This window comes from Ursus arctos, unplaced genomic scaffold (assembly GCF_023065955.2).
Source record: "Ursus arctos isolate Adak ecotype North America unplaced genomic scaffold, UrsArc2.0 scaffold_8, whole genome shotgun sequence".
Taxonomy (NCBI): Eukaryota; Metazoa; Chordata; class Mammalia; order Carnivora; family Ursidae; genus Ursus; species Ursus arctos.
In genome coordinates, this window is record NW_026623100.1 from 12975908 (window position 1) to 12999003 (window position 23096).

General features: G+C 40.5%; 1 protein-coding gene across 3 annotated transcripts in view; it reads left to right on the forward strand.

The window, feature by feature from the left end:
- Positions 1–22583, forward strand: part of PLEKHH2 (pleckstrin homology, MyTH4 and FERM domain containing H2) — a 102770-nt gene extending 80187 nt beyond the window's left edge. For all 3 annotated transcript variants that reach the window (XM_026486918.4, XM_026486943.4, XM_026486933.4), the window contains 6 exons: positions 7329–7470; positions 12184–12329; positions 13807–13936; positions 16676–16762; positions 19387–19524; positions 20485–22583. In XM_026486918.4, coding sequence (XP_026342703.2) covers positions 7329–7470; positions 12184–12329; positions 13807–13936; positions 16676–16762; positions 19387–19524; positions 20485–20670 — 829 coding nt within the window. In that variant the 3' untranslated portion in view covers positions 20671–22583. The remainder of the gene's footprint in view (positions 1–7328; positions 7471–12183; positions 12330–13806; positions 13937–16675; positions 16763–19386; positions 19525–20484) is intronic.
- The last annotated feature ends 513 nt before the right edge of the window (positions 22584–23096 follow it).

The window sequence follows — 23096 nt, forward strand, 5'->3', positions numbered from 1 at the left end:
GTGGCTCAGTCGGCTAAGTGTCTGCCTTTGGCTCAGGTCATGATCCCGGGGTCCTAGAATGGAGCCCCGCATCAGGCTCCCTGCTCAGTGGGGAGCCTGCTTCTCTCTCTGCCTGCCGTTCCCCTGCTTGTGCATGCCCTCTCTCTCTCTCTCTGTGTCAAATAAATAAAATCTTTAAAAAAAAATAATACAGGGGCGCCTGGGTGGCACAGTGGTTGGGCGTCTGCCTTTGGCTCAGGGCGTGATCCCGGCGTTGTGGGATCGAGCCCCATGTCAGGCTCCTCCGCTATGAGCCTGCTTCTTCCTCTCCCACTCCCCCTGCTTGTGTTCCCTCTCTCACTGGCTGTCTCTATCTCTGTCTAATAAATATATAAAATCTTTAAAAAAAAAATAAAAAAAAAATAATACAACTAAAAAAAAGAAAAAGAAAAAGAAGAACTAGTTCAAGTCTTTTAGAAGTCATATATTCATAATTATTTATTCTCATCCTTTCATATTCTTTCTTTTTCTCTGCAATTATTGAGCTTCAGCTATGAGCCAGGCACTCAGCCAGATGCTCTGGATAAAATGGTAACAAAAGCAGACACAAATACAGTCCCTGAACTTTTGAGTTTACAGGCTAATGAGGAAGACCACTGTTAATCAACATAATTCTAAGGAATACATAATTACACATTCAGTTCAATGAAAGAGAAGAGTTTGGTTCTCTAAGAGCACATAGGAAAAAGTGTGACCTAGCCTGGAGGGATCAGGAGGCTTCTTGAGGGAATGATGCTTATGCCAGGGTCAGAAGGGGGCTGGAAGTGGACGTGGAAATGGGTAGAAAAAGATATTTCAGAGCCTGGGAGGGAAGCTGCTCAGAGGGTTTCAGGAACTGGGAAACAGCCAGTGGGCCTGGAGCACTTATCTTCCCAACAGATACATTTTTAATATACTTTGGCATATGATCAGAAACCAGATTTTCTTTGTTTCTTTCTTTCTTTCTTTCTTTCTTTCTTTCTTTCTTTCTTTCTTTCTTTCTTTCTTTTTTTTTCCCAAATATCTTCTCTTCTTCCATGTATTAGCAGAAAGTAGTACTTAGTAAACAGTGTTCACTGACCAGGTGACATTAACTGTACAAAAAAAATAAAAAGGTATTTTGCTGATTTTATGTGGATCTTCTACCCCATAAAATAGGGAATCTAAAATATCAGACCAGAGAATTACTGGTGGAATTACTGATTTAATAGTTACTTCTTTCAGAGGGCAACTTTCGGAAGATGTTCACAGGCCTAAAACTGGAGTGTAAGAAGTAAAGACACTATAGGACATAAAGAATGTGATAGCCTTTGATCCAGTAGGGATTTCTTTTTCTAATGATCTGCCCCTCAGAAATACCACATATGTGAATGAGAGTATTCCAGTACATCCCAGTATCTTCTTTACCATCTATTTTATAACAGTGAAAAATAAGTGTTGGGAGGGACTTCACATGTTTATTAATAGGGGAACAGTTAAATAAATATGGTACCTTCATATTGTGGTCTCCTCTCAGACAGTCAGCCACTAAAGGCCGCCATTTGAACAGATTCCTTTGACCTGAGTAAACGGTGGTCATGAGCCTTTGGAGCTTCTCTATTCAGGGACTCATGAACTGTGGTGATTTGCAAGAGTTCTGAGTAACAAGAAGGTGATTGTTAAGCTTTGGTATCTAAGGTCTTAAAATCATGCTTCCTGGAGATAAGCAGGTTACTTAGATAATGGAAATCTAGTAGGCTCTGCTCCTGGAGGAACCTGTTTCCACTGATGGTGGCCTTTATCAGTGGTCCTTTGGTGACTGGCAAGCATAGCAGTTTGGAAGAAGGGGACCTTCCAGATGATTCTGTTTTAGTTCTGTGATTGCTGGAGCCATGGTACTCAAAGTGAGGGCCCTGGACTTGCAGCTTCAGGATCCCCTGGAAATGCATTAGAAATGCAAATTAGAGGCTACTGGATGGCTCAGTTGGTTAAGCAGTTTAGCCTCTGAATCTTGAGTTTGCTCAGGTCGTGATCTTGAGTTTGCTCAGGTCATGATCTCAGGGTCATGGAATCAAGCCCAGCATGAGGCTCTGCACTCAGCGTGGAGTCTGCTTGTCCCTCTCCTTCTGCTGCTTCCCCCACTCCCCCCCATCTCTAAAAGAAAGAAAGAAAGAAAGAAAGAAAGAAAGAAAGAAAGAAAGAAAGAAAGAAGGAAGGAAGGAAGGAAGGAAGGAAGGAAGGAAGGGAGGAAGGAAGGGAAAACCAAAAAAAAGAAATGCAAATTATTAGGCCCACTTCAGACCTACTGAGTGACACAGAATGTCTGGTCATAAGAAGTCTATGTTTTAACAATTCTCTAGGTGATTCTTATGCGTGCTGACTTTTGAGAAGCACTGATCTGGAGGTCCCCATTGCTGCCCTGTCTCTTAATCTTACCTTTCGTGAAACAGAGCCAAGTCTTGGACCTGACCTGCCATCTATCTTTATGGAGAGAGGTTCAGGAATTCTCATTTGATTTTGTTGGAACTAAATGGAATTATTTCCACGTGTAAGACGATTCTTAATAATGCATACCTTATGAATGCTTAATACATGCTAAATCTGTCTGTGATGGCTATGGTTGGAACCCAAATTAAGTTTGGATGAAATGGAGAAAGGTAGTCTTGAAACACAGATAAGAATAATACTCCAAGTCTAGCAAATGCCACTAGAAAGGACAAAGAGAGTTGTGACTAACACATAATAAAAACTGCCTTGTCAAAAAAAAAAAAAAAAAAGCCCCATGACAGTATCTTTTTTTTTTTTTTTAAGATTTTTTTTTTTATTTGGCAGAGATAGAGACAGCCAGCGAGAGAGGGAACACAAGCAGGGGGAGTGGGAGAGGAAGAAGCAGGCTCATAGCGGAGGAGCCTGATGTGGGGCTCGATCCCAGAACGCCGGGATCACGCCCTGAGCCGAAGGCAGGCGCTCAACCGCTGTACCACCCAGGCGCCCCCCATGACAGTATCCTTGACATTAGAAAAAAAAGCAGCTCAACCAAAGGGTTTAATTTTTAACAGAAGTTTGAAATGGCTGGATAGCCACAGCTATGAGAAAGTACTCCATGTTTCTAAATACGGATGCACCTTGCATGTATGTAAAATAGCTTAGACAATGAACCCTAATTTCCAGTGACACAGTGAGGAGGCAGACTGGCTGTGGCCTATCATGCGACCAAGGACTTGATTCTTCATCTGTCAGGCAGCCCCGTAATAAGTGAAACTGGACACCAGCTCTCTATTGTGGAATTTGTATTTATATTTAGTAAGTTAATGGAATTTTAATTATTTAGATTTAGAGGTTAAAGTTCTAATTAATAGCATTTGAACTTGTTCTCGTAGGCAGCCATCTGGAAACTAATGTTTAAATTCTGTTTATGTTTAAGCTGCTTATTCAATTTGGTTTCTTACTGTGTGTTTGAAACTGCAAAAGTCAAGACATGTTTTTCACAAAACAAAACTGGCAAGGGTCCTTCCCTGAACAAGACAACTCTTCCTACCCACCCCCGCTATGAAATACAAGGTTATTTTCAGTAGTCCTTTGTGATTATTTTTCTGGAGCATAAATGAATATTCCCATCTCTGCCATCTTTAGCACCTGTATCTGTTGGCTCCGAAACTAAGAAGCATCTTAATGGGTCATCTAGTTTATCCCATTTCTTCCAGCTGTGTTCACACTAGAAAAGTTTCCAGAATGGCTTTTTGGGGGATGGAGACAGAGTAGATCTTTGGATCTGCCCCTGGAGCCGGAGCGGTCATGTCCCCTCTTCTTCCACTTCCCATTACCAACAATAAAGGTCATCGGTACTGTAAAAAAAAAAAGAAAGAAAGAAAGAAAGAAAGAAAGAAAGAAAGAAAGAAAGAAAGAAAGAAAAAAAGAAAAAGAAAAAAAAATCCACAATGAAGAGATTCTTGTGATTCCAAAGACCACTAGAGAAGAACCCTAATAATAATACTAACAGTAGTAATAATAGCCAACATTTACTGACCACTTACCGCACAGCAGGACCTGGATTGGGCTCTTTGTATGCATCTCCTGATACAATCCTAGCAACACCCCCCGTGAGATGGGTATTATTATTATTCCCATCATACAGATGAAGAAACTGAAGCTTCAGAGTGTTAAGTCACTTACCCAAGGCTACAGAAGGGGACTTTACAGGCTTTTTTGGCAAATAATTCCGTATGTAGCGACGCTGACTACCATTCATTTACCCATTCATGCCGTAAACGTCCATTTAGTGTGCGCCCGTGCCAGTCCTCGTCAAAGCCCTGGGGATTCAAAGGTGAAAAAAACTCCCCTACCCTTTAGAATCTTCCAGTTTACAGGGAGAGACAGACAGACATGAAATCTCGGCAATGTCATTAATCCTGTAATGGGAGCAGTAGAGCGGAATAGTGAAGAACAAGGGCTCTGCGAGACACTGCCTGGGTTACAGTCCTGGCTGTCCCACTCACTGTGTGGCCTTGAGCAAGTCACTTACCTTCTCTGTGCCTCAGATACCTTCTACGTGAAATGGAAATGCAAACAGTATCTACTTCGAGGGTTTCCGAAGGACTAGGTTCAGCAAATGTAAATCCGAATTGGAGCCAGCCACACAGTAAATGCTCATCCGTATTGGCTCTTTCTATGACCATAAGGTGTGAATGTACAAGACGTTGTGGGAAGATGGAAGAAGGCTTTGCAGAGTGGTGCCTCCTGAGCAGATGACTTGAGCCGGTAGCCGCAGAGGCAGCAGGCGAAGGGGGGCCACGACCGCAGTTCAGTAGTTTTATCAGTAGACGGCGGCGGACGGACTTGGGAAGGGAAGGTAAATGGAGAATGGAGAACGAGAGGAGGAGAAAGACGACAGCAAGAAATAAATGCTCCTAGGAATGAAAGATGGAGCCAGTCGGAGGCAAACAAAAGGTCCCCCAGCAGTGCTGGGTGCCCTGCCGAGTCCAGAAGCCATGTCCAGGTAGCGGAACTGGTCTTGAGAGTGATGGCATTTCCATCCCACAGCATTCCGCTTCCTGGTGTCAAGTGAGGAGGTGGACAGTTGCGAAAACCCCTGCTGTCTGACCCGGGCGCTGCCTGCAGGACAGAAGCCCACTTCCTTCTCTGCCTCAGGCCTCTTTAGGACTGCGAGTGCCCAGAAGCTGGTCACACCGGAGACACTCACATCACATTCCCCTGGCACCTTATCTGTTCAAGACTGTGGATTTGAGTTTCTGACTCTTGATCATTTTTGTGACTCTTTGGTTCCTCTCCACATTCTGTCCAAGTCCCCGTATCGTTGTCGGAGCCCACACTGTTTCATTAGGGGCTTGAGTCAGCGATTCTCCATGTTCTCTTCCTATATGCGTGTCTAGGATTGTTTTTCCCTTTTTGCCTATAGAACTTCATTTCCGCTTCCTAGGTTCCATCTTTTGGGCATGCCAGAAGAAGTAGAAAATGCACTTTAGCTCCTCTTGCCTGTGTCCGTTTGCACATTTGCTTCTTTTCTCCCCTCCTAGCTATATTACCAATTCAAACTTCTCTTAAGAACCTTGGTTAAACTTGACTGGATTACAGTGATGAGTAAGACATAGTTCTTAACTTCAAGTGGAGAAATAAGCTGTGCCAAAAAGAGAGGGCTTTCATCTTAAACTTTATTCTCTTGATTTTATATCACCGTGCTGATAGCACTTTGAATTTAGATTCTTTTTCTACTGCCCAGCCATAGTCTTCTATGAGTTAACAGTTTGTCATCATGCAGTCACAGACGAGTAGGGCTTAGGATTTGTTTTTTTCCAGAGACCACGCTGAATGATTGCCTGGCCAGTGATTCCGAAGTGTGGTGGGTGGTGGGAAGAATTATCAGAATCATGAGAAGGAAGAGCTTTTCGGAGTACACCCACCATGCTTCCCTGAGATTCTCACCTGCCGCCCTCTCAGTCCCTGCCAACAGAGATAATTAGCGCAAAAGATGTTATAACCGATGCCAGTGTGCCCTCTCCCGCAAGTGTGTAGGGAGAAAAAAGGCTGAAAATCCACTTATGGCCAATTGAGCACACACCTAGCCCATGCTGGATCTGAATCTCTCTTTTCCTGCTGTCCTGCCAATATTAAAGTATAGCAAGGAGGTGCCTGGGTGGCGCCAGTCAGTCGAATGGCAGGCTCTTGATTGCGACTCAGGTCACGATCTCGGGTCACAATCTCAGGATTGTGAGATCGAGCCCCGCGTCGGGCTCTGCGCTCAGGGGGGGTCTGCTTGAGGATTCTCTCCTCCTCTCTCTGCCTCCCACCCCGATCACTCTCTTTCTTTCTCTGAAATAAGTAAATAAATCTTTAAAGTATGGCAAGGTATTGCTTACCCACCCCACTGTCGTAACAGCATTGACAGCACCCCGTGCCTGGTCTGGAGCCTGAAGTCAGAGCCCCCAGAGGTCTCCCAAGTAGTGCAGCGACATAATGAATAAATAAAGAAGGTCACTGAATTCCTGAAGGCCTCCTTGGCAAACAAAAGAGATCTCCTATTTTAACAAGTAATAACAACATGTAGACTATTTTTGAACTCCTAAAGTTGCTTATTCGGATATGCCCCCCTCCAAAAAAAAGTCAAAACATTTAAATGTGTAAATAAGATTGTTTAGACCCCCAGAGAAAACTGCCACCCCCACTCATTGATGTTGATTTAGAATTGAAACTTTCCTTTTCTATTCCCTGGTATGTCTAATGTATTTAGGAAAGATTATGAGTGTTTTGAAAATTGCTTTTATACAGCCCTTTGAAAGGAAGGGTTACATCAGCATCCCTTCCAAGAGAGGGCATATTTAATTTCACTCAGTGCCTCGCGTTCTCCCTCAGTAGCACTTAAGGATTTGACATTTTATTTTATTTATTTATTTATTTTTAAAGATTTTATTTATTTATTTGACAGAGAGACAGCCAGCGGGAGAGGGAACTCAAGCAGGGGGAGTGGGAGAGGAAGAAGCAGGCTCCCAGCGGAGGAGCCTGATGTGGGGCTCGATCCCAGAATGCCGGGATCACGCCCTGAGCTGAAGGCAGATGCTTAACGACTGTGCTACCCAGGCGCCCCTGGATTTGGCATTTTAGGGCATAAAAAAATAGCATAGAAGCGTTCCTCAACCTCAAAGCAGCTGAAAATGATATATGAAACAGACACAGGAATCACTGACAAATGGTAGTTGTCTAAGTTTGTATCACTTGGGGAACCACTTTAGAATAACCCTGTATCAGTCCTCTGGATTTGTCTTTACTTTCTTCCTTTGTAAGAATGCCATTTAATGAAAGATTTTCTCTTTTTTTAGACTGTATTTCTCAATGCAAGCTCGTGGAGAGACTGATAGAGAAAAGTTGCTGTTAATGTACCAGACAAATGATCAAATAATAAATGGACTTTTTCCTCTGAACAAGGATCTGGCATTAGAAATGGCAGCTCTTTTAGCTCAGGTAACTTCTGTGTTCTATAAAGTCATATTTAGTAAAGGTAATATACTAATTTCTACATTGATTTAAATGTAGCAAAACAATATATCTTGTAATTCTTTAAATTCACATTGCTATGATTAACACCTTAAAACTTATGGGCATTGTAATAACAGTTTGACTCAGAATTGCTGACTATAGTGGTATCGACTGAGACAGTATTCCTCATGGAACCTAGTTTCTTAATTATCTTGAAAGTATCCCTCTAGGCTCTGCATTTAATAAAGGAGTTTGAGTGTAGAGCTGCAGGGCTGAGGGCGCCTTGCTGAAATCATTCAGTAATATAATATAGGAGTCAGTCTTTGAAAAGGCTAGAGCACTTTCTCTGGTTTACCTATTGTATCAATAGGATTAAGTTCAGACTTTTATAAACACACACAGAAATTAATAGTGACTTAATCCAAATAGAAGTATATTTGTTTCTCATGTAGAGAGAGGCATGCGGACACCTCTACAGAGTCATCAGAGGCATGGGCTTTGTCTTGCCCTCCATCCTTCTTCCCCTAGCGTGTCCTCTTCATGGTCCTGGAGAGCTGCCAGAGTTCCAGCTATTACATCAGTGTTCCAGGCATTATGATGGAGGAAGGGCTGAAACAGGGCATACCTTCCCATCTTTGAGAAACGTTACAGAAGTTACATAGAACACTTGCAATTATGTCTCCCTGGTCAAAACTTGGTCATATGGCCTTGCCAGCCTACAAGGGAGACCAGTAAATGTGGTCTTAGCTGGGTTAGCAAGGAGCACAGCTAAATTCAAGGTTTTTATTACTCAGGAGGAAAGAGAGAATAGTCATTAGAGACAACTCACCTGAGTCTGTGCATGGATTAATTAAAGGAAAACGTTAAGGCAACTTTATGATGTGTCATCAGGACAAAGGCTTAGATTCCCCAAGGGTTTGGTCCTTGCACTCCGCACGCCATCCCAGGACCTCTCTTTATCTGCCCCCTGCCATTGATTCCCAAACCTTTTCTCTCCAGTTCACTTCTTTCATGGGCTCCTTAAATTCGATGTAGCAAGAACAGAACTAATCGTCTTCTCTCCTTTCCCTTCACATTCTGTGTCTTCGCTGTGCTACTGTCTCTGCACAGTCCCCAGTGCAAGCTTCGAGCCCAGGAATCCTCACTGACTGCCCTCCTTTTCACCTGGTCCCACCCGTCACCGTGTCCCACCTCTTTTAAGTCTTAGATACATGCTCCTCTTCACTCATCTGCACGTTGGCCACCATTGCTATGGTTCGGACCACCATCATGTCCTACCATCCCTCCCGAGGCAGACTTCTAACTCGTGAGCCTTTCTCTGGTCTGATCCCCCACAAATTTGTCCTCCACCCAGATGCTAGAGAGATCGTTTCAGTTTTCTATTGCTACATAAGCAATGACTCCAAGACTCCATCACTTAAAAAAAAATAGTTTGGGTAGGGATGAGTAAGGACAGCTTGTCTCTGGGGCAGATGGCATCAGCTGGCCTCACGCGAAGGCCAGCTGTGACTCTGTGGCTGCAGGCTGGAGTCATTTGAAGACTCGTCCATGTACACAGCTGGTGTCTGTCACCAGCTGTTGAGTTGGGACCTATGTTGGGGCTGTCAGCGGGAATGTGGCTGCGTGTGCTTCCTCACAGAATGGCGGTTGGATGGCGAGAGCAACGTGCCGAAAGAGAGACAAGAAGTGGAGGCTACCATTTTCTTAAGGCCTGGGCCTGAAAGCTGTGCCGCGGTAGTTTGTTTGGCAGCACTAGGAGCTGGGGTGGAGATCTAGCAAACACGTGAATCTAGCTAGCTGTGTCATTCCCTCGTTCACACAGAAGGACATCCGTGATCTAAACTCCGCCTGCCTCTCCCGCGTCATCTGCTAATATTCTCTGCCTTGAACTTTATGCTCCAACAAAGCGTTGAACTGCTTCCCTGCATAATTCGCTGACTTGCATATGGCTCACTTTTTCTTACCTCTCATGTTTACCTGTTTGTCTGCTCTGCCCTGGAATGTCTCTACTGCCATTCCTTCACCTGTTAATTTCAGTGTATCCTTTAATTCTCATCTTGGGTTCACTTATTCCAGGAAACCTTCCTGGATTCTTGGGGTTTTTATTCTGCCTGCATAGTACTGTCTTTACCTCAGTGGCTTATTATTATTGATTTGTTTCAGCTTTGTACCCTGACAGTAGCCTCCCTGAGGGAAAGGGCTGTCCCTGTTCATCTGTACCTAGCACAGTGCCGTACACATAGTCCATTCGCCCTTGGATGAATGGATAGTTGATAATTTAGTTCATTTTTGTAACGATTTTATGGACATCCAAAATTTGAAGCATTCATGCTACACCGAAGGTTCTCTTTTTTGCACGTGATGCCAAGCTAGGGAAAAGACAAATAGGTCACATATTTTCTTGGTGATACGATTAGGTATGATTCCCTATCACTTGCCATTCTAGTCTCTAGTCCTCTAACGGCACAGAGTCTGTGTTAAAAAGCACTTGCATTTTTACTAAAATTTAAGTTAGTCTTCCTATTTCAGCTTTTCATTTTGTCAGACAGTTTCTCCAAGATAATTATAATGTACTTTGCAAACATAATACTTCTAACATGTTTTAGATGAATTCAGGGAAGGAGTAGAGAGGTAAGACTATACATACACCTAGAAAATTCTGAACGTGTTACTAACTAAAAAGTATAATTTCTCCATCCATGAAAGCAAACTTAAATAATACCCCTTTTCCTTTTCCTCAGAGTAGTCTTTATGAAGACGAATGAAATATACTAATCTGAGATCTGTAGAAGAAAGGTTATTCCTGTTGTAGATTTGGATATCTGTAGGTCCTTGCTGATATTCTCCATCTTAGGAAATTCTTGGAGCTAAACGTGAATCATTATACATAGTATCTGGAAGGGTGTCATGTTGATGGCAGTCATGTTAGGAATCCTCTGAGCTCATTTTCAGTTATTTTGCAAACGTGTGTGCTCATTCTGTGCCACGCAGTATGCCAGGTGCTGAGAGAGGGGACGCTGAGCTTGGAGATTCCACTATAGGGCCCTAAGAGGAAATGTTGCCTTGAACGGCCAATTTTTGTAACTACTGTTTGTCCAACTGCCATCCTCCTGGGGGTGAAATTTTGCTTTTATGTTTCACAGGTAGCTGTGCTGAGTATGACCTGGTGGTCAGTGAGGACAATAAAAAGCTTGCTCTGGGGAGAAGGATTTTAGTATATTTGAAGAGCAGATGGACAACTTGTATTTGGTATGAGGAAATTAGGGAAGGAGGTAGGAGATGGGGATGGCCTTGAACAGCAGGGCCAAGCCAAGAAGCCAACAAGTAAGAAACTGGGGCAGAGACCTAGAGAGCTAGAATATACTGTAAGGGCAAAGCTCAGATGAGGAATTTAGACAGCAGTGGGTCAGACTAAGAGCTAGAAAAGAGAAGCCAAAGGGGTCAAAATCTCAGAGTTTGGTTGTGCTAACGGCTTACCTGGAGACAGAGGGCTCTCTTGAGTTGGAGACCACACCCAGCCTGGATGGATCCCTCCACCAGCTTGTTGGGGAGTGCTGTACATAAGGATTTGAATGTTCAATAGGACATTCATCTAATGTCCCCATTCCACCTCCCTCCTTGAGCCCTCTTTGGTGCCCTATATAAGGCACTTGACACAAGTCATTACAAGTATAAACAACTTGTTTATACTTCAGTCTCCTCTACTGGACAATAAACTCCTTGAGGGTAGGAACTGTGCTCAACTGTTTTTTTTTATCTCACCTCACTTATGACAGTGCCTGACATATAATGGAGACTCAACCTAGGTTTGGATGAATGAGTGGGTGGGTGAGTGGGTGGAGAGATGGTTGGGTAGGTAGAGAACGGCATCTGTGTAGCCTCATTAATGGAGATAACGATTGAACATTCTTTCATTCAGGGAGAAAGAGGAATAGAGGGCTCTAGTCCCAGAATAACAGAATAAGGGGATGGATACAGAACGATTTATGGGGAAAATCTAGGAAGAAAGTAATGAGAATATAGTTCTTGCTCCATTATATTCAATAGGGACCCTTAAGAAGTGCAAATAATACTTTTTTGAGACTTTTCATAGCTTTATAGCTTTTTTTGTCTTTTATTTTTAGGCTCCGTTTTGCCTTATTATTAGCAATTAAAATAGTGCCTTAAAGGGGCACCTGGGTGGCTCAGTCGTTAAGCATCTGTTTTTGGGTCAGGGCGTGATCCCAGAGTCCTGGGATCGAGCCCCGCATCCGGCTTCTCCTCTGGGAGGCTGCTTCTTCCTCTCCCACTCCCCCTGCTTGTGTTCCCTGTCTCACTGGCTGTCTCTCTGTCTGTCAAATAAATAAATAAAATCTTTAAAAAAAATAGTACCTTAAAAATGAAACATTATTCTGTGCTGTTATGGGTAATAATATTAGTGGCCCCTAGGAAATACTACTAGATGACAACATTAACTAAGAGTGGTTTGCACAGAAATGGAATTGAAATGTTTGAATTATAGATTTTTTTCAAAATGAGAATTCAAATGGAATTTAGATTTTATTAATAATACTTACGGATGATTATCAATTCCATAATCACTCAATCATGACAAATAGCTTTATATATTGTATATTATAAAGAATGCTTAGAAGGAATAAAACTAATTTTCTAAAAACTCGTCAATATTCTATATTTTCTCTTTGGATTTCCAATTAGGTGGAGATTGGAGATTTTGAAAGACCCTTTTCAACTCCAGCAGGACATGTTACTAATCAGTGCAAAACAAATCAAACTCTAAAACAAGTCATAGAAAAATTTTATCCTAAACGGTATAGAGACGACTCTTCTGAAGAACAGTTAAGGTAAGGAGCTACCTGTGACTCTTTATTTATGTTTAAAGGTTTACTTACTTATTTCAGAGAGAGAGCAAGAGCAGGGGAAGGGCAGAGGGGGAGGGAGAGAGAGAAGCAGACTCCCCACTGAGCGAGGACTGGACACAGGGCCCAATGCCACGACCCTGAGATCCTGACCTGAGCCGAAACCAAGAGTCGGACGCCTAACTGACTGAGCCCCCTGGGCGCCCCTACTTGTAACTCTTTAAAGGGTAGAGTCGTGCTGGGCTTTTGGTGCTATTCCTCTGTTCAAACTTTAAAGATAAAAATTATTATACATGACGGTTTTCTTAAGATTTTTTAATACTGTTGAATCCCAAGAGGTTGTAGATCTTTTTATTTAAGATGGGCCCAGAAACTTGAGAATCTATATTTAGAGGTTTTTTTTAAGGAAAAATTTTTTACTTTAATTTAGAAGGTCTGCTTTGCATTTGATCTTATTCATTCTTGTCCAAATTAATCCTGCTAATAAAAGGAGAAAAAATGGCCAGTACTGTGTTTAATTTAATTTAATTTAATTTTTTTTTTAAGATTTTATTTATTTATTTGACAGAGAGAGACAGCCAGAGAGAGAGGGAACACAAGCAGGGGGAGTGGGAGAGGAAGAAGCAGGCTCTTAGTGGAGGAGTCTGATGTGGGGCTCGAACCCAGAACACTGGGATCACGCCCTGAGCTGAAGACAGATGCTTAACCACTGCGCTACCCAGGCGCCCCTGTGTTTAATTTTATGAAGTGTGTACCAAAAACATGTTATCTCTTAGGTATTCCATTATAAACAAATTGGCATGAAAGCAAACTATCTTCTTACACAAGATTTTTTAATATAAATTCATAATTAAATTCAACTGGTTTAGAATTTTGGTTTTAGAGAATATATAAAGAAAAGCTGATTCAGTTGAAAAAGAGGGCAAATCCAATTCACCCTGAGTTTTCCAACATGGAAATATTTAAGATCAGTCTTTTATTTACATAGAGTAAGCGGCTGCCATTGTGATTTTATGTAAGGCATCTTCCCCACAGCCGGCTTTCTCCAAGCCAGGGGTTGGAAGCACCTAAAATTCCGCCATTAGGGATTCATTCTTTGGTCTCAGTGTCTTGTACTTCTCTTTTAAAATGGAAGTTATTCCCATGAAAAATTACCTTTGTAGTCTAATTTACTTTAAGGTTTGATGTTAGCTTAGATTTTTTTAACTTTGCCTGACCAGGGTCGGGGGGAACCTAGGTCATGCCAAGAGCACTAACAGTATGATGATTTGGTAAGAGGAATGTTCTAGAAGGACAAGGGGTGGACGGTGGTGAGATGGGAATCACAAAATAACAGCTCCTCCTGGGTGATGCCCTGGTGTCCCGGTCACGCCTACGATTGGGTCAAGCAGCGTTTGCCGGGGGAGGCCGATACACCGTTTCTGCTTTTGCTTTGGCTTTTTCATTTTTGTTCTCTTCTTAGGCAGCTCTGCCAGCGACTGTCAACCAGATGGATGGCCCTCCGGGGACACAGCGCTGCAGATTGTGTGCGCATTTATTTGACAGTAGCCAGGAAGTGGCCATTCTTTGGTGCCAAGTTGTTTCTTGCAAAAGTAAGAAAGGATGGGAGGGAGATGCCGAACGAAAACCTTCTCCTGTGTGGTTGACTCTCTTCAGTTCAGTGAAGTCAAACAGTGACCACAGTCCCCAAGTGTAGTATATTTGGCTTTTAAAAAGGAAATAAGGAGATTCCCAACAATGGGAAGAAAACAATGGAGGGACCCTAAGAAGGGGCAGGGGCAGGGGCAGGGGAATCAGCAGCTTCTCCATCATCTGTGCCCTCTGTCGTCCCCCTACCCCCACCCCTGCCTTAAGTCACTCGCACTCCGTAGGCTCCAGGAGACTGAAGGCGACCACCGGACTCCACTTTTTCTCTTCGGCCATCTCTTAGCCTCTCACCCATTTGTCATTCACTCTGTCACTCATTTGGTTTACTCGTGTATTTAATGTTTAATGACGTCTGTTTGCCAAACATTATGTACCTAGCGATGCAGAAGCCCATGGTTTCAGATGGGCTGTACCGGAACTTCTAGGAACTCACAGTCTGGTGTTGCAACAGGCAGAAAACAAGCACTGTGGGTGAACAGGGTTAAGAGGGACAGGGACGGAACGCTGTGGGAGCACTGAGGAAGCAGAGGTGGACCTTGCTGGTGGGGGTTTGGGGGGCAGGCAGCCCAGGCCCCCAGGAAAGTCACTTTGTACTCTCTCCAGTTCCTGAAATGCTTCTGGTCTTGTGTTCTATCTATCTATACATGAGAACTCGGACTAGAAGAGTAAAATCTAGGCTATCGTACTCTGCTTCCATGAGTGACTGTATCACTGCGAGATAAGAAATTATTTTGCCACTGGCACTGGAAACTGTGTACTAAGTAAGTGGGTGATAAAGTCAGTATGCTTTAACATCCCTAAAATTAATATATTTGCAAGGAGTTGAACATAGATTTTCTAAAAATATAAGGACTAGATTTGAACTGTAGAGTAGCATTTTACAATGAATCTTAATTCTAATTTCAGCATTAGAATATTGAATATCCATCTTTGATCATATGTTCTGTGCTTTTAAGCACAGAAATACTATTAAATAATATGTAGCATTTGCATGTTGTATGAGTGGCATCTTTGCTTTGCTCACTTTTCTTCGTCTATGCTATGAAGACCCCTCCTTTGTTTGCTTAATGACATCCTTTGGGGGGGGATAAATATATATAACATAAAATATACCATTTTAACCATTTTTAAGTGTACGTTTCTGTGACATTAAGTACATTCACATTCTTATGCTACTGTCGCCACCATCCACCTCCAGAACATTTTCATCTTCCCAAATTAAACCTCTGTACTTCCTCTTCCCCCGTCTCCCAGGCCCACATAACCACCATTCTACTTCCTGTTCTGTGAATTTGACTGCTCTAGAAACCCCGTGTAAGAGCGATCGTACCGTATTTGTTCTTTTGTGATTTGCTGATTTTCCTTTGCACAATGTCTGCAGGGTTCATCCATGTTGTAGCATGTGTCAGAATTTCCTTCTTTTTAAAAGCTAAATAGTATTCCACTGCATGTACATACCATGTTTTGTTTCACCCAAGAACAACAAAAACACTGTTTTGTTTGTCAAAGGGCTGATGGGTTGAATGGCACCCTTTGTAATGCTTGCCTATCCTTTGCAAACCAGCTCTCAGGAGACGGTAACCCAGGGGGTTTTTATACATGAGATTCTGAAAAGTTTTACTATATGCAAATATAGTATATGTGTAAATACTATTGATTTGTATGTATGCTGTAGGTTCATCCCAGTTTCTTATCTGTAGTCGCAACTTCTTTTTTTTTAATTATATTTATTTGAGAGAGAGAGTGAGCGAGCAGGAGCCGTTGTGGGGGGGAGGCACAGAGGCAGAGGGAGAAACAAACTCCCCGCTGAGCAGGGAGCCCAATGCGGGGCGATCCCCGGACCCCAAGATCAGGAGCTGAACCAAAGGCAGACACTTAACAGACTGAGCCCCCCAGGTGCCCTTGTAGTCTTAACTTCTTTTATAAGGTTTAAGAGAAGTAGTTAAGTTTTTGTTAGAATTTCAGTTCTTGTTAAATTCAGTTATTGTTAAGCAATCATTGTAAAATGCTCAAAAGCATTCATGGGTTTTAACGGGGGGTTAGTGGTGAGATTCTCTTTATTAATATAATTTCATTGCTTTTTTACAAAAAGGAATTTAATGAAAATGTTGGTGTTTCTCATTACCATTCATCACACAGTTTCATATTTTCCTTTTATTCTATTGTTATCAGTCATTGAATATCAGATTTAATAAACTTTCAGAAGAAGTGCGCATTCGTAATACTAACCCTTTACGGTGAGATAGCGTTACGCACGCCTTAGCAAGCACATCAGCGTATTTTGTGTCGTTAGGATTTTGGTCATCATAGAAACCCGACAAGCTTAGTAACTATTAGCCTCTTAAAACAAAAGAAAAAGAAGATTAAACATTGTTGTCCCCGTGCTAAAGATGAGAAAATTGAGCCTTGGAGAGATTCAGTAGCTCGTCCAAACGCGCAGCTGACAAATGGCAGGTTTGGGTCCCAGACCCACATCTCCTGATACCAGAGTCACTGCTCTTTCCACTGCATGATATTGCCTCCACCCCAAGAGAGATTTTCCCCCCATAGGTTTTATTGCTTTCTTTCAACCCCCCAAAGAGATTTTTTAATAAGATGTTGTTGTAAATGTTGCACTGCATTTTGACAGAAAAACGTGTCCGTGCTTAGCATTTACGCTGCAGTGTCTTTGCACCTCTTCACAGCCTGTGACTCCGTCGGCACTCGGAAGTACTTCCATGTGGCTGGCCATCCATGAGGATGGTTTAAGCATCTTAGAATACAACTCCATGGTAAGACTAAGTTTCGCATTCGGTCAGCTGTTTGCATGGCTCAGTGTATTGTACACAGATGGTAATGATCTCTTCATATGATTTTTCTCATACACAGATAACATTTTTCCTAGTGCCGTATAGCAAATAGTCATTTTACGAATACAACTGTGATTATAATTTCATCTTTTAAAACAGATTGGACAGGTTTTTTGGTATTTTTTTCTTTTAAGATTTTATTTCTTTTATTTGAAAGAGAGAGAGAGAGCACAAGCAGGGGGAGCGGGAGGCAGAGGGAGAAGCAGGCTCCCCACCGAGCAGGGAGCCGGCTGCGGGACTCGATCCCAAGACCCTGGGACCATGACCTGCACCGAAGGCAGACGCTCAACCAACTGAGCCCCCAGGCGCCCCTAGATAGGTTTTATATTGTGTATGAGGAAAATACTAAGATACCATGACTCAGTTGCAACCGTGGTTGCATTTGTTTTTGTTTGTTTTGAGGTTTTCAAAAGGTTTTTATTTATTTACTTATTTATTTATTTATTTTAGAAAGAGAGAGAGAGCATGGTGGGAGGGGGCAAAGGGAGACGGAGAAAGAGAATTTCAAGCAGATTCCGAGCTGAACACAGAGCCCCATGTGAGGCTCAATCTCATGACCCTGAGATCATGACCTGGGCTGAAACCAAGAGTCAGATGCTTAACTTACTGGACCAGCCAGGCGCCCCGACCACAGTTATATTTTTAAAACTATTCATTTATAGTGTTAGGAAGATTGCTTCCTGTGTAAAATGAAAGCCTTTAAGATAACATTAATGTAGAAACTTTAATTACCAAAGTTTAAGTTTGGTGTTCCTAAGGCTTCTGTAACAATTTCTGTATCTTTCTGTAATATTACTTACCGGTTCACTTGTACGTATGTGGTATTTTAGAGCTTTTCACATGATTAAATATTAAGTCAAACTGTGCTTTCTACATGTTCATGTATTTGTCTGAAATTTGCTTTATTTTCTATCATATTTCATATGTTCCTTTTTTTTTTTTTTTTTTAAACCTGGCAGACAGGAATTGTTAAATTCTCCTGAAAGACGTAATGGGCTCTCCTATGTCTGGCTATAGTCAGGGATCACTGAGAATTTCTTGGAAACCAAGAAATTCTTTAGTGTTATAGTAGTTTCTCCTTATAATTGCTAAAAAACAAAAACAAAAACAAAAAACCTTTTTAAAGGGCTTTCTTTATATTTCCTGAATGCTTTTTAGTTCTTGAATGGGTAACTGGAAGATAGGTTTTAAAATCGGTGACCTAAAGTCAACAAAAAATTGAGTTACCTTAGGTAAGTAAGCCAGTTTCCTAGATCCTGGGAGATGGACACAGAGGCCAGGAGGTGGACCTGGTGGGCTGCCGTTCACGGGGCGTCAGTGCTGGAACGGTCTGCTCAAAGTCTTGCAAGCTAATCTGAGATATGCAGATTCCTTTACCTATAGGCTGTACATTTCTTAATTACATTTTTAAAAATTGTTTTAACTACAGATGGGGAAAAAATATTTGCTGCATATATGACAAAGGGTTGATACACTTACAAAACAATAAGGAAATGATAAACACATCAATAGACAAATGGGCCAAGGGAATTCATAGAAGAAATACAGATGTGCAATAAATGTATTTTTAAGTGTTAATTTCACTAGTAATCAAATACATTCAACTTAAAACAGTGAGATTCTACTTTTCTCCAGTCAGGTTGGCAGGGATTTAAAGGAATGATTATATCTGGTGTTAGCAAGACTACTGTGCTGGGAATGTAACTGGGTATAACTTTTACAGAGGAGAGTTTGGAAATATTCTCAAAATTGTCCTTACTTTTTTGAGGTAGCAATTCCGGTCATTGAGATTTATAACTAAAGAAATAATTAGGTATGTGTATTATGAAATATGTCAAATATATGCATTGAAGTGTTGCTTAAGATAGTAACAAATAAAAAATGATTTAAATCTCCTGTAATAGGAAATTAGTTAAATAAAGGATTATCTATCAAATCACTTAAAATGATGTTATACAAGGACATTTGTTGTCATGAAAAGATATTCATGATTTGTTATTACATTTAAAAAGAAGCAGAATCCTAAACAATATGCAGGTACTCTTTCTGTTTATATCAAAATCTATATATCAAGATGAACCATATGGATTTGCCAATATTTGACCATTTTTTACCTTAAAAACATCCGTTTCATATGGTTCGACCTTATACAGATATGTATACAGATCGATCTTGAAGGACACATACAAAGTATTAACAGTGGTCTTCCACTGGATGCTGGAATATAGGTGCTTTTCATTTTCTTTTGTATTTTCTGTTTTTTCCACAGTGAGTTATTAGTGTCAGAATCAAACTGTATTTAATTATAAATGATGTCTACATAAAACTGTCTATTTTGAATCATAATAGATTTTATTTTAGAAAACAATTTTTATTATATATGATTAATTAATAACAGCATTTTTCTTTTTTAGTATACTTAACACATAATATTATATTAGTTTCATTAATATCAGCACTTTAATGGAAATATGTTATTAATCATTTCTCATCTTTCTTTGAAAGTAAAAAGTATATAAGATATTAACTTTTTCTTCTCTTTGAAGAGGTTAATAGTCAGCTATGTGTACAAGAGTCTAATGACCTTTGGAGGTCATCAGGGTGATTTTATGATCGTCATTAACAATACACGTTCAAAGGACAAACCAACAGAGAAATTACTTTTTGCCATGGCAAAACCCAAGGTGAGTAGAAGCCTTTCTACTAACGTTTTTATACTGGCTTTTTTCCTGCTAAAACATTTATGTGCAAAAGCTAAGTTGCAGATGGGAAAACAGATTTATTTACAATCAAACAGTTCTAGGTCCAAATTCTGGCTTACCTCATCTTGCTAAGCTTTGGTTTCTTCATCTAAAAAAGTATATGATGCTGCCTACTTTTTTTGGCTTAAGAATTAAATGCTGGAATTGTTAAATGCTTTGGCCGAGTGCCTGGTGCACAGAAGATTCAGAATAAGCGGTCTTGATGTAAGTTGGTGTCAGGTACTTTATTTACGTGGGGTAGTTCACGTTACCGACTCATTAGTGAGAAGAGTAGTTTTTATAACTAAGACGTTACATGTTCTTCGTAGTTTTAATGTCTGTAAGCAAAAACAATAAATTCAAGGGCTACATTTTAGTATATAATTCCAGTTTTAGTAAAAAGAATGAGAAACTGAGTTTCCTAAAACTTTAACTGTCTTAAAATTGTCAACTTAAAGAGATTACTTTTTTAGACTCTGAAACTTTTTTTTTAAATGGCAGACATTCAAGAGAAGGCAGTTAGCCAGTAAGTGCAGAAGATTGAGCATACTCAGGACTTTATTTAGTAAATAAATACTTTCCATGCTGAACTTAATTCATTTATACACAGATACACAGGCTTTAAGATAATCGATAGACTTGCGGTATTGTCACATTTTTTTAATATTGCCACTAAATTTGATTGTTTTTGAGATCCTTTTTTTTTTCTCCTGGTTGAAGCAGCAGGAAAATATGTCAGTGCCTTGATGGTGCTGAACTTGTAAGTACTTCACTGATCCAGAGAGAAGGGAATTCTGGAAGCTTGGGCACTTGCAAATGGAGACCACCTGTGGCCAGCCATTTACTCTTGGAAGTGATGAGAACTTCTCCAGTGCACTAACCGTTCTATCTTCCTTGTTTTAGATTCTTGAAATCACTCTCTTGATCGCCAGTTATATAAACAACTTCCATCAGCAAAAGGCAACCTTTCACCACCTCTCTGCTCCAGCACTGCTCTCAGCCCAGACACGGGGACCAGAAGCCAGGGCAGTGGGAAGCCAGCCCCTTCCGTTAAGTAGCAGACCGACTAAAGGACCCACTTTACTCTGAAAGCTAGGGAGCCTGAACATTCACTCCTGTCCCCCGGGTGATGGCTGCATCAGCTGCAAATAAGTTCATTTACATTACACGGCATGGCACCCACACACTGGTATTTCAAACTTTAAAAATGTGGGGGTGCCTTTCTTTTATTTGATTTTTAAATATTCAAATGAATATGACTAATAAAACATAAACACAAAATTAGCCCACATGCTGATTTTCTCTTAGACTAAATGGGTTAGAATTCGGCATTTTTCCCACCTCCTTTGTCCCTTGCCAGCAGACACATGGTGCAATATGGCATTTTTTTGTCTTTAAAAAAAAATATTCTGGCAAAGGGAGATTTCCGAACTCTCATTTGGCAAACCAGTTGATTATTTGGAAATGCTCACTGCCAAAAAATCGAGTACTGTAATTAAATGTGCTTTTAATTAATGATATGGTGTCTGGAAAGAAGTAGAGGATACAGTGTCGGAAACAGCCACAGGATGCTGTTTAGGGGTAAATTTTTAGAGCAAGTGCAGTAAATCTGGCACTATGAATCATGGTGAGAAAATGGGAGCTAGGTCACCAGAACTTCCTGTGTGGTATTAGAAAGAATACTCTGTCACCTTTTCAGATCACTGGAGTGCAAAGTTTAAAGCAAGTCAGTGATTCCCCACATTCCTTGGCTATTACTGCATAGCCCGAGTTCACTGGAGTATTGCCCACATCTCATTGCATTTGATGCTGGTTCATCTTGACTTTAATTTGTTAAATAATATCTTTGAAAGCAAAGACAATTCTTATATTTTGCCCTCATATATGCCTTTTTCATTATAGTTTTACCATAAATTCTTGAAATATTTTTTAAAAGAAAAATCTTCTGTCAAAGCAGGTCAAGTTTTAGTTGAGAGAGTCTAGAAATGTATTGCTTTGCTAGGTTCCATAGGTGGTCTGTTTATTCCAGTTTGTGTCAAAACAAAGTAATTAGTATTCATGATAAAAATGAAACTGTGATAAGACATGAAAATTATATTGTAAAACTGTTTAATTGCAAGAGTAGCGAGTATACTTAATTTTATTTATGTATAGAATATTTGTATTTATTTTTTGCACATATATTTATCACTTTGTGGTACTTTTTTTAACCAATTTGAAAAAAAAAATGTTAGCTGCTGAATTAATTTGTTGGCAGAGCCTTCATGTTTTTTTCTTTGCTGCTTTCACCCATGGCAATGTACTGTTGTCGCACTAAGCCTTTTAAAAATAATTCCATCTCATATTAGCATCCTTAGAAAGGGCAGAGCCAAGAAATACAGTGCTCAACTAAGATTTTGCTTTATTGGTAATGACAAAAAGGTCAAAAACCCCATAGAAGTAGATTTCCATTTACTGTTTCCCCTAAATCTTTTGAGCCACAATCACTCACTGCATAAGCAAGTTGGTTTTTGAGAATAAACTGGTTACCGGTTTGGGATGACTCTCAGGAGTCTTTTGGCTGGGATACAACAGAGTTCCTTAGTTCCCAGAAAGCTGTTCAAAAATCATTATTTGGTGAGCCAGAGGCATGGCGTAGCTTACATATGTGTGAGGCCTTTATTCTCATGCGGTAGTCAGTTCACCATCTGGTCAGCACACCCCCCTCCAGATCTTCTAATTTGAACAAGTAGTGAAGGCTTAGCTTAAATGGTGGTACCTTATACTTGGCATTAATTTTTGATAGAACACAGATAAAATATTTTGATGGAAAGAAATCAATTTTCTGTAACTGATGATGTGAAAATTTTATTTTCTGGGAAATTACTTACATAGCCATTTAAAAAATTCGAAGTATGTTATTATGATTGGTTACAAGAGAATAATGTTACATGTTTAATTGTAATATTTGTCTCCTATCATTTTCTTCCCTTTCAATCATAATAAATGATTTACAAAACCCATTTTGAGCATTATCTTTTGAACAATCTTCAAGAAGTACCTAATGTTTTCATTGTCAAAGCTGAGGTGTACTGCTAGTGAAAATGGTAGTTATTCCCTCCTTCTCTTGCATTCATGCTTTGTCTTCAGTGTTGCTTTGTTTTATCCATATAAAAGGAAGCCCTTTTGGCAAATTGTAATCTTAAGATGTATGTATGCATATTGACACATATATAATATGTATAAATCATGGGGTTCTCCCATGATTTCATAATAAGTTCCATAAGTAGCTATTTTCATACAGGAGAGTTGATGGACTGTGTTCTAAAAATTTATTTTAAATGTTCTGGATTTTTTTATGTGTGTGTCCTTAAAGTCAAATAGTGTCCTAGCTTGGAAATGAATTTAACTCTCAATTTACGAGAAAAGTTAGTCACAACTTATAGAGTCTTTGTTCGAAAAGACTTATTAATTGACTGTTTGGAAATTTTTCCCAAAGGAAAAAATACGTAGTGGCCAGGTTCCTAGAGCAATGC